The 14,258-nt window shown below is 39.9% G+C and overlaps 1 protein-coding gene across 2 annotated transcripts in view; it reads right to left on the minus strand.

The window, feature by feature from the left end:
* Positions 1-10,545: 10,545 nt before the first annotated feature.
* LOC144595232 (putative ribonuclease ZC3H12C) overlaps positions 10,546-14,258 on the minus strand; it is a 40,869-nt gene continuing 37,156 nt past the window's right edge. For both annotated transcript variants that reach the window (XM_078402464.1, XM_078402465.1), the window contains exon 6: positions 10,546-13,073. In XM_078402464.1, coding sequence (XP_078258590.1) covers positions 11,701-13,073 — 1,373 coding nt within the window. In that variant the 3' untranslated portion in view covers positions 10,546-11,700. The remainder of the gene's footprint in view (positions 13,074-14,258) is intronic.

The following is a 14,258-nucleotide window of genomic DNA, read 5'->3' on the forward strand; positions in this document are numbered from 1 at the left end:
GCCTAGTCTTTTCAATCTTTCCTCGTATGACAGTCCCGCCATCCCAGGGATCAATCTTGTAAACCTACGCTGCACTGCCTCATTTACAAGGATGTCCTTCCTCAAATTAGACAAACTGTACACAATCTTCCAGATGCGGTCTCACCAGGTCTCTATACAACTGCAGAAGAACCTCTTTACACCTATACTGAAATCCTCTCTTTATGAAGGCCAACATGCCATTAGCTTTCGTCACTGCCTGCTGTACCTGCACGCCAACTTTCAGTGACTGGTGTACAAGGACACCCAGGTCTCGCTGCACTTCCCCCTTACCTAACCTGACACCATTGAGATAATAATCTGCCTCCTTGTTTTTGCCGCCAAAGTGGATAACTTCACATTTATCTACATTACACTGTATCTGCCCACTCACTCAACCTGTCCAGGTCACCCTGCAACCTCCTAACATCCTCTTCGCAGTTCATATTGCCACCCAGCTTTGTGTCATCTGCAAACTTGCTGGTGTTACTTCTAATTCCTTCATTCAAATCATTAATACATATGGAAAATAGTTGCGGCCCCCCACTTGCCACTGCCTGCCATTCTAAAAAGGACCCGTTTACTCCTACTCTTTGCTTCCTGTCTGCCAACCAATTCGCTATCCATGTCAACACTCTACCCCCAATACCATGTGCTATAATTTTGCTCACCAATCTCCCGTGTGGGACCTTATCAAAGGCTTTCTGAAAGTCTAGATACACTACATCCACTGGCTCCCCTTCATCCATTTTATTTGTCGCATCCTCAAAAAATTCCAGATTAGTCAAGCATGATTTCCCTTTCATAAATCTATGCTGACTTGGACTTATCCTTTTACTGGTATCCAAATGCACCGTTATTACCTCTTTAATAATTGACTCCAACATCTTCCCCACCATCGATGTCAGGCTAACTGGTCTGTAATTCCCCATTTTCTCTCTCGCTCCTTTCTTGAAAAGTGGGATAACACTGGCTATCCTCCAATCCACAGGAACTGATCCTGAATCTATTGAACATTGGAAAATGATCACCAATGCGTCCACTATTTCTAGAGGAAAGCTCCAGTCACCATAAAGACTGTTAAGACATGGCCTGAAGGAGCTTCCTCGCAGCTGCAGGATTGCTTCGAAAGGACCAACTGGGATATTTTTGAGGATCAGGACTTGGAGGAGTATACATCAACTGTACTCTGCTACATCCAAAACTGTGTTGACAATGTCACCGTCGACAAACGCATCCGGTTGTATCCCAATCAGAAGCCCTGGATGACAAAGGATGTCAGGTCTCTCCTCAAGGACCGTAACACCGCCTTCAGGTCTAGTGATAGAGCTCTATACAGACGCCTCGCTGGCAGAGGAACTTAACTGTTTCTTTGCTCGTTTTGAGGTGAAAGCTGCAGTGGCAGACATAACACCCTCTCCAGCACCTGACAGCAACACCTTCACTGTGCAGGAGTATGATGTTAAGCGCGTGCTTAGAGCAGTGAATCCCAGGAAAGCTGCAGGCCCCGATGGTGTGACGGGCAGAGTGCTGAGGGAATGTGCAGACCAATTATCTGAGGTCTTCACAAAAATCTTCAACCTGTCCCTTTTAAAATCCACCATCCCTCCCTGCCTGAAGTCCGCCACAATCATCCCACTGCCGAAAAAGTCTGTCATCAGCGGCCTTAACGACTACCGTCCGGTAGCACTCACACCGGTCGTCACAAAGTGCTTCGAGAGACTGGTCCTGCAGCACATCAAAGCCAGCCTCCCACCCACCTTCGACCCATACCAGTTTGCCTACAGAGCAAATAGGTCTACAGGGGATGCCATCGACACTGCTCTTCACACTGCACTGACCCACCTTGAACACCAGGGGAGCTATGTGAGGATGCTCTTCCTCGACTTCAGCTCTGCCTTTAACACGGTCATCCCGAGCAGACTGGTCACCAAACTTTCTGACCTTGGATTTTCCCAAACCATCTGCCAATGGATCAAGGACTTCCTGACCAACCGCCCCCAGACCGTCAAAATAGGCCCTCACCTCTCTTCCACCATTACACTGAGCACCGGCTCACCACAGGGCTGTGTGCTGAGCCCCATCCTTTACTCTCTCTACACTCACGACTGCGCCCCCACCCATCCCACCAACACCATCATCAAGTTCGCGGATGACACGACTGTGGTTGGACTCATCTCAGGAGGAGATGAGACAGCCTACAGGGATGAAATCCAAAGGCTGGCAGCATGGTGTTCAGTGAACAATCTTGTCCTGAACTCCTCCAAAACAAAGGAACTTATAATAGACTTCAGGAAAACCAGTGCAGAATACGACCCACTCTACATCAATGGGGTCTGTGTGGAAAGGGTACCCACTTTCAGGTTCCTGGGTACGCACATCGCAGAGGATCTTACCTGGTCTACCAACACCATCACCACAGTGAAGAAGGCACAGCAGAGACTCCACTTCCTGAGGATCCTCAGGAAAACCAACCTGCAGGAGAAGCTCATGATGTCCTTCTATCGCTGCTCCATCGAGAGTGTGCTGGCATACTGTATAACCACATGGTATGCCAGCTGTTCAGAAAAGGACAGGAAGGCCCTTCAGAGGGTCATCACGACGGCCCAGAAGATCATCGGCTGCTCACTGCCCTCCCTGGAGCACCTGTTCAGCCTACGCTGCCTCAGTAGAGCAGGCAAAATAATAAAAGATCCATCCCACCCCGGCCACCGTCTGTTTGTTCATCTGCCCTCTGGTCGACGTTTCAGGTCGATCAAATCCCGAACAAACAGACTTAAGAACAGTTTTTACCCCAGGGCCATACGAGAACTGAACACTACCTTCTGCACTAGGCAACACTGTTAAAACTTTTGTACTTAATATAATTGTATTTATTTGTTTTTGCATTTATTGCATATATGTTTTTACGCACCGTCAGGATTGGCTATTTTTTAATTTCGTTGTACTCGTTGCAATGACAATAAATGAATATCATTATTATTAGAGCCACCTCCCTGAGTAACCTGAGATGCAGACCATCAGGCCCTGGGGATTTATCAACCTTCAGTCCCATCAGTCTACCCAATACTATTTCTCGTCTAATGTAAATTTCTTTCAGTTCCTCTATCCCCCTAGATCCTCTGTCCTCTAGTACATCTGGGAGATTGTGTCTTCCTTAGTGAAGACATATCCAAAGCACCTGTTCAACTCTTCTGCCATTTACTTGTTACCTATAATAATTTCACCCGTGTCTGCCTTCAAGGGACCCACATTTGTCTTTGCTAATCTTTTTCTCTTAACATACCTAAAGAAGCTTTTACTGTCCTTTATATTCATGGCTAGCTTCCCCTCGTACTTCATCTTTTCAGCTCGTATTGCCCGTTTTGTTACCTTCTGTTGTCCTTTGAAAGTTTCCCAATCCTCTGGCTTCCTGCTACTCTTTCCTGTGTTATACATCTTTTCTTTTAGTTTTGTTCCATCCCTAATTTCCCTTGTCAGCCACGGTTGCCTCCTACTCCCCTTAGAATCTTTTTTCCGCTTTGGAATGAAATGATCCTGCATCTTCCAGATTATGCCCAGAAATTCCTGCCATTGCTGTTCCACCATCATTCCTGCTAGGATCCCTTTCCAGTTGACCTTGGCCAGCTCCTCTCTCATGCCTTCATAGTCCCCTTTGTTCAACTGCAACACTGACACTTCCGATTTAACCTTCTCCCTCTCAAATTGCAGATTAAAACTAATCATATTATGATCACTACCTCCAAGTGGCTCCTTTACCTTGAGTTCTCTTTATCAAACCTGGTTCATTGGACAATACTAAATCCAGAATTGCCCTTTCTCTAGTAGGCTCCAGCACAAGCTGCTCTACAAACTCTTTCTTGGGGCCCAGAACCAACATGATTTTCCCAGTCAGGGGAGGCAAAGGAATGATTTTGCGTATATTTGGTGGCAGTAGATTGAGCGATGTTCAAGGACTTGGTAAATGACCCAAAGGAAGGTGCACAGTTGTTACCCATTTCATAAGGAAATGTCTTGATGTTATTCCCTAACCAGAAGCTTTGTTTGAACCAGGAGGTCTACAATCTACTAAGGGGCAGATCTTAAGGCATTCACTGCTACTATTATGCATTCAGTTCATTGACAAATTCACCCTTTTACAGAATCAAACATCTATGAATGGACCTAATTCTGAAAGTAATCCAAACCTAGTCTGATCTGCTTCGCTATATTCAGGGGAACAGCAAAGGAGGCTCTATTTTCACCTTAAAATATAGAAAATTGAGTCTGCCACTGAATTAAAATTGAGTACTTAATTAGCCTGACTCCAAGTTAAAAATAAATCATCTGTAAAAACCTATTACCAAAAAAGATTCTCTTACATGCCACTGCTTGCTGGGGCTTGATCTAGTCAAGTGGCAACAGCATAGTTACAAAGTATGTAATGCTTAGAATTAAAGCCAAATCTTTACAAATTACCTATTGGAAAACAATCCAATGACCTGAAATTCAACCAGCTAAATCTATCGTAGACACAAAATGCTGGAGTAACTCACCGAGTCAGGCAGCATCTCTGGAGAGAAGGAATGGGTGACTTTTCGGGTCGAGACCCTTCTTCAGAGCCTTGGGTGACGTCTCGACCCAAGACATCACGCATTCCTTCTCGCCAGAGATGCTGTCTGACTCACTGAGTTACTCCAGCATTTTGTGTCTACCTTTGATTTAAACCAGCATCTGCAGTTCTTTCCTCCACAGCTAAATCTATTGGTTTACTCTGTATTTCTGCTACAGTAGCTAATTTAGAGCTGCTATAAATTTCATTGCATGCATGTAGGATAATGTTTCCTTTGGTTTTAATAAAATAATTTGAACCAAAACAATGGAAAATCCAATCATCTGTTGCAAGAATTTAACATTTTGTCAACTAAGCATAGCTCATTTTTAATATTACTGATGTTTGATTTTCCTATCGGTTTTTCATATGAAAAACAATATTAAACAATGTTTCTATGTAAGGCTTCAGTTGCTACAATCAACTCAGCCAATTTGGTTTAATGTCAGCAAAACTAGATCTATACAAAGAAGTTTCATTTGAACTTACCTGCCAAAAACATCAATAGGAAAGCAACTGCTGGTTAGGCCAGGTGAGCAAAAAATAAAGTGATGAGGAATTCATTGGGTCTGGCAGCATCCATGAAAGGTTTGGGGTTGAGACCCTTCTTCAGTCTCAATAGAGAAGCGGGGACAATGTTAGAAGGGTGTCAGATAAGGAAAGAAGTTAAAATGTAAAGCCAAAGGGGAAGATATCGGCGGTGGAAGGGATCAGAAAGGGAAAGAGAGTGAGATAAAAGGGAAATAATGGACAGGGATGGGAAACGAGTGTACAGAGGAAAGAACAGCATGACTGGGGTGATGTGAGGAACGTTGATGCACCAAAGTGGGTGGGGGCAGGGGAGAGAGAGGGATTACTTGAAATAGAATTCAATGTTCATACTGTTGCGATGTTAGCTAACCAAGCATAATATGAGATGTTATTCCAGTTAGCATGTGACCTCGCTCTGGCATTGGAGGAGGCCAAGAACAAAGGTTGATTGTGGGAAGAGTTAAAATGATCGCCAACTGGGTGGGACAACAAGCTTTGGCGTACAGAGAGCAAGTGTTTGGTAAAATGGTCGCCGAGCCTACTCTTGGTCTCACCAACAAAGATACTAGAGAAACAAAATGGACCACTCCGTTGAAATCGCTTATACTGAAGTGTAGTACGCAAAGGAGCCATTTTAGTAGGCAAAACCAGCCGTTCGCTATGCCTCTCGCAGTGTAATCAGTGTTTTGGGGGAACAGTATGTGTGATGATACCATTAAAATGCAGAATATATCTCATCTATCAATTCACAGATTTTTGTTATTTTTCTTTTAAAATGTCTCTGCAAGTTTTTGCCTACTAAAATGGCACCATGACGTACTACGGTTTTTAGGGTCGAGTGGTCTATCTTGTTCCTCTAGTATCTTTGCTCACCAATGTAAAGGAAGCAATATTGGGAACAATACAATAGATGAAGTTGGAAGTTGTGCACATGAACCCTGGAAGGGAGGTTGGGATCCTTGGATGAAAGTGGGTGAAGGAATGTGGGGACAGTGTTACATATCTTGTATCGGGGAAAGTGCAAACCAAGGAATTGTGGAGAGAGTGGTCTCTACGGATAGCAGATGGGGATGGGCAAATATGACTGGTGGTTGTCTCATGTTTAGAATGATGCGTTAGGTGCGAAGGCTGGTGATGTGAAAGTTGAGGATCAGGGGAATATTCTTGCATCTGGGGGGAGGGAAAACAAGGTCAGAACTGTAGGACACAGAGAGACGTGTGAGGATTCCACCCTCAATAGCAGGGGGGAAACTGAAGAGGGACATATCGGATGTACTAGAGTGGAAAGCCTTGCCTTGGGATCAGATGCAGTGAAAATTGAGAAATTGAGAGTAATGGATGGTTCCCTTGCAAATGGCAGGATGGGAGGTGGTGTAGTCCTTCCTCTGTATGCTCTTTTATCTGAGCCCCATGTTGCCCTTTTAACTTATCTCCCCTGCTCCATCCCTCTGGCTTTACATTTCACTCCTTTTATCTGACATTCCTATTCACCTTTGTCACCTACTCCAACCATCAGTCAATCACTCCCTCACCTGTATCCACCTATCATTTGCCAGGCTTTGTCCCATCCCCACCACTTTCTAGCTTTCTCTTCCTTACCCCAATCAGTCTGAAGGGTCGCAACCTGAAACATCGTCTGTCCATTCCCTACACAGATGCTGCGTGGGTTGCTGAGTCCCACCAGCACTTTTCTTGCCCAAAATTCCAGCATCTGCCATTTGTTACGTCTCTGAATTAACTATCTTGGTTAATTTAACAAACCAAGCCAATACCAATCCCACATTTGCTAATTAGTAATAGCCACTTTGGATGTTATCAGCAACTATATGTACAGCCAGCTGTCTAAGGCAAAGTGCAATTAATATCAGGATTCAAATACTGTACAGATTTATGATGAATGCTATAAGGAATCATACTGAGACTGGGATCATCTAGCTACTTTTTTTCCAATTTTTACTAGGGTGACCAAGAATGCTAAAGGAGTTCATTTTTTGAACTGACTGTTCTGAGGGCAAATGGTGTTAAATGGTAATGCCTTGTATAATATTATCTTGCAGCAGCAGTTGGTTTTGTAGTATTTTGCAATCCTTGTATAAGAGGTTCACATTTATCAGATCCGTGACAATGTCATATTTCATTATGCAATAAGACAACCATTCACAGGTAATGGAACCTGACCCAGTATATTCAATGATTATTCAAACCATTAAATGTAGCTTAAGAGTCCCAGTATTGTGTAAATATATATTTGCACACATTTAATGCAATTTTAAAACAGAAAAAATGTCAGGACAAAGAATTTTCAATAAGCAAAACAAAAAAATCATAAGAATCAGGTATCCCAGTGGTTCAGCGGTAGAGTTGCTGCCTTACAGAGCCAGAGACCCAGGTTTGATCCTGACTAAGGGGTGCTGTCTGTATAAGAGTTTGTATGTTCTCCCTATGATCAAGTGGGTTTTGTCCGGGTCCGATTTCCTCTCACACTCCAAAGTTGCACAGGTTTGTAGGTTAATTGGTTTCAGTAAAATTGTATATAGCACCCAGTGTGTCGGATAGTGCTAATGTATGGGGTGATTGCTGCTTGGCGCGGACGTGGGGGGCTGAAGAGCCTGTTAACGTGCTGTGTCTCTAAAGTCTAAAGAATGTACAGGGACTAGAGAATTATCCTACATTACTACTTTTCCAACGTTTAGCTGAAGGCACTAGATAATGGGAATATGGTCATGTACTGACTCTAACAACTTAAACATTGATGTGAGAATTAACCAACGATACAGTTTATAGATCTCAAACCGATGAATGTGGCCAAAGATTTAAAGAATTATACATCAGAACAATTATGACAATTGCTCAGAGGAGAGTGATTGTAGTAAAGTTAATAGCTTTGAGCTTAAAGTTGTGAAAGTTTTCAAAACATTTGCACAAATCACAAAAATTGTGATTCATGATTTTGTCTGCTTTCTAAGAGGCAGCAAATCATTAACTTAACATAGTTTCCATATCCTGTGTGTGCATGTTCACCCATTAAAATACACGTTACCTTTCAAATGTTTAAGACCAAACTATACACCGATGAACAAACAATGTACACAAGCCGTAATCAGGCTATGATAGTAACTCTGGACAAGAGTTAAGTAACATAGGCCAAATGTTAAATAAAAATTAGGTGATAACAGGAGATAAGATTTGGACAGTGCTCAGAGTACGTAGGGTTTTGATTGAATTCTATATCATTATAGTCTAATGGCAAATATTCCAAGCAAATGCTTGGAGACCAAGATTAATAAATAGGCGATATTTTAAACCACATAAAATACATTTTTTCAGCAAAAGTAAAACTGATACATCATATAAATATTTACAACTTTAGAATTGTTAATAGTACATTCAGCTTACATATTAGGTATAACCTATAAAGTTACACAATTTCACTAAATGAGCTGCCGATAAAAGTCTGATTTGCACATCTATTTGAATCAAACATTTATGTATCATGTGATTATTACAATTTATAAACGTAAGATACCAGTGCAAATGCCATAGAAAACATCAAAGTAATTATCAAGAATTTTAATATACATAGCCTTCCCATTCAACCCATTTCTATTACCAAAGCAAGGTTAATTTTGTACTTTGTACCACATGCATTTAGGAATCACAAAACTAATGCAAAGAGGTTTATTATGAATTTCCTATTTCTGCCTACCATTGTCAGATGCCTATGCTAAAATTGCACTAGGAAATTTTCTTGGAAACCAAATCTTATAAGCAATTATGAATTAGTTTGATATGCAATATTAACAAATACTAACAAGATCAAAACTTCTATGGAATAAAAGATGTCTTACATTTACATTCAGGTTACCGCAATGTAATTTGACTAGATGTTTAAACAATCAGACAAATTTATCATTCAGGTTTGAGATCTATTAACACGTTAATCTATTTAAACATTAGCTACAACAGAACAACAAAACTGGCATGGCAATTACAGTAAAATTTTAATTGTTTTTACTTACAGTAATGTTCATTAATGTCAGCTGCACTACACAAGCTGTTCAACAAACTCAAACATATTTAATTTTCAAATGCACAGATCACATATATGAAATTGTGTTTTTATTTTACTTTTTATTATAAACTCAATTGTTAGTTCAATTTTCAAAATAATATAAAATACAATTAAATATTACTGATGCATCTTCAAACAGTCTGATAAATTAATTGGCACCAGATGATATGGCACCGAATGGAAAACAAAAAATATTCATATTTCAAAATTCTAATATTGATACAGATATACTGTAAAAAAATCCTTATAAACTTTTCAATAGATACATTAGATTTTATAGTACCATTACAAACTTGGAGTTTTACAATAGTACTGGAATGCGTGCAATTTGAAAATCAACAGCATTGTACTGTAGATGAGGAAAATAACATTAATTATTATTGTATACAATGATTTGTTATGGATATGTGCTGAACATGGTTCAGAGAATCTTTTATGGCTATAAGCATAATGCCCTGTTAAAAAGCATTTGTACCCAAATCTACTTAATGTCACACATAGTGCCACACAAGTAGCGAAAAGTTTATTCTATTAGGTGTGTTGGACGTGGTTTCAGGGTCCATTTTACCATGTTCCCTGAAATTTGGTAATTTATTTTTTTGATCAACTTTTACATACTGTAATATTAAATATCTATTAAAAAAATGAAAGTTTCATTTATTTTTGATTAGGCTGCAAGATTATATACTGCATGGAATACACAATCCATTTTGTGTAAGAAGGATGAAAGCAAAAAAGAGGTCAATTGGTCAACTATCCAATAGTGAAATAGTATCAATAAGTCTGAAAAAACTTGCACCAAAATCAGAAATTTGGTATCGCACAGAACTGAGTGGCTTCCAATAAATAAAATGCTAATGTTTATTTTTGATATGAAATTCACTGTCTTACAAGTATCAATATTGTGGTAGAGTTTGTTCAATTATATTTTTAATTTTTAAATTTATTTTCCGTATACTTTGCATGTATTCATTTCCTTATTGGATAAAATTGATGCTCACACATTAACTTTTGTTGAAAAGAAACTAAAATTTATGGTCATCCCCCTGATTACAATTATTTAACAACCAAGAATCCACTAGAGGTGTAAAACGATTGCAACTTTACCATTGGTTAAAAGTACTTATGCTATGGATCCTTTACAAAATTTGCAGCCTAACCAAAAATAGATGAAATTCAGATCTGCTCAAATTAAAACATGGAAACTACACGTGCAAAATGAAATTGCAAAAATAAATATGAAATATGAAATATGAATTTTTACATTACAATTTGAATTACAATTTAATGTTTTTTTCTAAAAAGCACTGAACACACCTGTTAACTGTCTGCAAATAGAAACAGGAAAAAAAACAAATATAGGATTTTGCTGTTTTATTTTCAGTATCTTCTAATTTAGACTTTTCCCGAATCAGAGAAAGTAAAGTTTAAATAATTTTTTATACCATTGATTAATTTCAAGGATCTGGTAAAATGCCGCCCAAATGATGCCTAATGACATTTACACAATTTTGTGTATTTACGATGTCACTAAATTTGAAACTATTGCAGATTTCATATTTTATAAAAGATACAATTTGCATCAACAATGAAAGGTCATTTCTGGTTATTTTGGATTTTGCTTGAAGCTGTAATACACTCAACAGTGACTCAGAATTGTTAGCTGAAATCTCTTGTAGGATGTCTACAACACTGCGGCAAAAATCCATTAAAAATACCAGAAACAACTTTTACCGAAACTAAACAGATAATCTGTTTGTTCCCACTTAAAAAAATGTGACAAGATAAATCAGGCCTTTTCATAATACCACAGCCTGAGTGCTTTAATTAAAAAAGGTGTACAATATATTTTAAAATGTTTAATCTAAATTTAAAAGGTTGCTTTTTATTGCTGCATCAAAAATTAGCATAGTACTATATACATCCTCAATTTTTTTTTTTTAAATCAGCATTTCTGTCTAGGTATTAATGGTCATTAATTGATGGTCAAAGATATTCTGATTCAAGAACTTCAAGAACCTGCATTAATATATCTTTACATCAATAATTTGTTAAATGCTGAAGGAAAAGTGCCAAAAGCCACTAAATGTATTATTTTTAGGAAAAAAGGCCAGGTTTCCTACTAAAACTGCTATGTAGGATGGTGATAATAAATGCTGTCACCAGTAACTAAATATTTATAAGGTGCTTTTACATACACATAATTTTTCCTATAGAAGACTGCAACTTTAAATAATGCTAGATCTAAAAGGTAGTAGCAAAAACACAAACTATTCCCTTTTAAACAGGGCATATGCCATTTCCCTCCATTAGAGGCTGCCTGACCTGTTGAGTTCCTCCAACAGTTTGTTTTTTGCTCAAGATTCCAGCATCTGCAGATACTTGTGACTCCATGCTATTTTATCTCCCTCATTTGAATAATCTCACAATGTAAGCTACTTCTGCATTTTAAGTGAAAAATAAAAACACCAAATGAAGCATTTAAAATTCAATAACCCAGTTTTGACTTTTCTACTAGAATAGCTGCAGCAAGTTGCTGGGCATCAATTACGTGAGGATTTCTTTTCATTACCACCCGCACAAGATCAGCTGGGAAAATGTTACACAAATTTGTGTAGACCTTGTCACGAGCATCCTGAAATCTTAGTGAATTTGGATGCTCTGTGGGTAGACCACTCCATGGCATCCTCCAGGTCTGTTCTCTTTTCTCAGGTAGACTTTGGAATGTAAACTGATCATAACATGGCTGCGTGGGATTATTAGGCAATGAATATCCTTGTGCATAGTTATAAGCATCCATACCATAACCAAGCCTATTCCAATTGGCAAATGTTTCATGACCTACATAAGGTTTTCTTTGTCTCAATGGCTGATTTTCATACACATGTGAGTCTGGAAATCTTTCTACACTTGTAGTTCCTACTGTCAATCCCATTGAAATATTCTGTGGGTGATGGGCATTGTGAGATATTGCATGGCATTCACCAGGACAATTGGAGTGAGCTCCAATTATTGTATGTGGCAAATGCGATGTCATGCAATGGATCGAAGCTTTGTGCAATGACTTTTGTTCTTCTCGACTATAAGTCTGAACTCTTGCTAAAGTATCATGGTATCCATGACGAAGGGCCTGTTGTCGTTTATGAAATTGGTGACATTTGAGGTTTTCCTCAAGCATTATAACTGGAGACCTTCGATAGGCTTGCTCATTATATCCAACATATGAATCAGTACCACAGCTAACACTACCTTCACTGCTACATTCAGAACCCACCTGATTTAGTCTATATTCTTTATTGACAGAAAATGGGTCAGGGCTGTGTGTACCAGATAAACTAATATTAGGATAAGGAGTCATCACAGAGTAATATCCTCCATCAACAGGAGAGTTACACTTTGGGCGCTGGTTATTATGTGAAATATGTGTTCCATGGGGACAATCTGCCAGAATTGGAGGGTACTGTACTGGCATTACTTGTTCTTGTGTCACAAAGTGCATGCCAGAACTTGATATAGCAGTACCTGGGGCTATTGCAGATGAAGAATTTGGTGCACTAACATGAGGGGGCACAGATTTAATTTCCAATCTGGTTTTGTTGCTAAGTTTTTCTTCAACTGCATTATAAAGAGGGGTTTGAATATTTGGATCGGACTGTCTTTTTGGAGCTGTGCGTTTGACATCAAATGTACCCTCAGCTTTGTTGTTAGATGGAACAGTGTTGCTCTTCACCAATCCTTCATTTGTTTTCATTATTGAATTCTTAGCACTCGCGCGTAGTTCATCTGCCACAGAACGCTGAGGCTGTGTACCTCTTTCTGGATGATAGTACTTACATTTATGACCGTAAGTGCACTTCTTTCCTGTTGAAAATAGAAGAGTGAGTTTGATAAAACAGCTGTTGAACCAAGATTCTGTTGATGTTAAAAAAACGCCAAAATGTATTACGGAATACCATACGAATAAAAATTATTCAAGATTTTAAAAGGTGTATCCAAACAAGCTTAGAAGTACTTCCACTTCAATCCATCACAGATACATAGTGGAAAGTGGCCAAAAATACAAGAAATAACATGAAATCTAAGTGGCATAGTAAGTTATGACAGTGAATCTTCAATTTATATCAATTATCTGATCAAGGATTAGATAGCTAGTTAATCACACTGCAGAACAGCAGAGTTTTATACATTCTGTAATAATGCCCATTAATGCCCTAACTTAAAAACATTTTCAGGATCTGGGTGTGACTGGTTGCCCTAAAGAAGGTTTTTGAGAGTTGTTGGTGCTGCACTCAGTCAGGCCAGTGGAGAGTATTCTATCACAGTGCTGACTTATGTCTTGTAGATGTATAGGAAAATAACTGCAGATGCTGGTACAAATTGAAGGTATCACAAAATGCTGGAGTAACTCAGCGGGTCAGGCAGCATCTCTGGAGAGAAGGAATGGGTGACGTTTCGGGTCGAGACCCTTCTTCAGACTGATGTCGGGGGGCCGGGACATAGAAAGGAAAAAAGGTGGAGACAGGAAGACAGTGGGAGAACTGGGAAGGGGAAGAGAGGAACTATCTAAAGTTAGAGAAGTCAATGTTCATACCACTGGGCTGTAGGCTGCCCAAGCGAAATATGGGGTGCTGTTCCTCCAATTTGCGATGGGCCTCACTATGACACTGGAGGAGGCCCATGACAGAAAGGTCAGACTGGGAGTGGGAGGAGTTGAAGTGATCAGCCACCGGGAGATCAGGTTGGTTAAGGCGGACTGAGCGAAGGTTTTGAGCAAAAGGATCGCCGAGCCTGCGTTACGTCTCGCCGATGTGGAGAACTTGACATCTGGAACCGTGGATACAATAGATGAGGTTGGAGGAGGTACAGGTGAACTTCTGCCTCACCTGGAAAGACCGTTTGGTTCCTTGGATGGAGTCGAGGAGGGAGGTAAAGGGACAGGTGTTGCATCTCCTGCGGTTGCAGGGGAAAGTGCCTGGGGAGGGGGTGGTTTGGGTAGGAAGGGACAAGTGGACCAGAGAGTTACGGAGTGAACGGTCTCTGTGGAAA

This window comes from Rhinoraja longicauda, chromosome 7 (assembly GCF_053455715.1).
Source record: "Rhinoraja longicauda isolate Sanriku21f chromosome 7, sRhiLon1.1, whole genome shotgun sequence".
Classification (NCBI taxonomy): domain Eukaryota; kingdom Metazoa; phylum Chordata; class Chondrichthyes; order Rajiformes; family Arhynchobatidae; genus Rhinoraja; species Rhinoraja longicauda.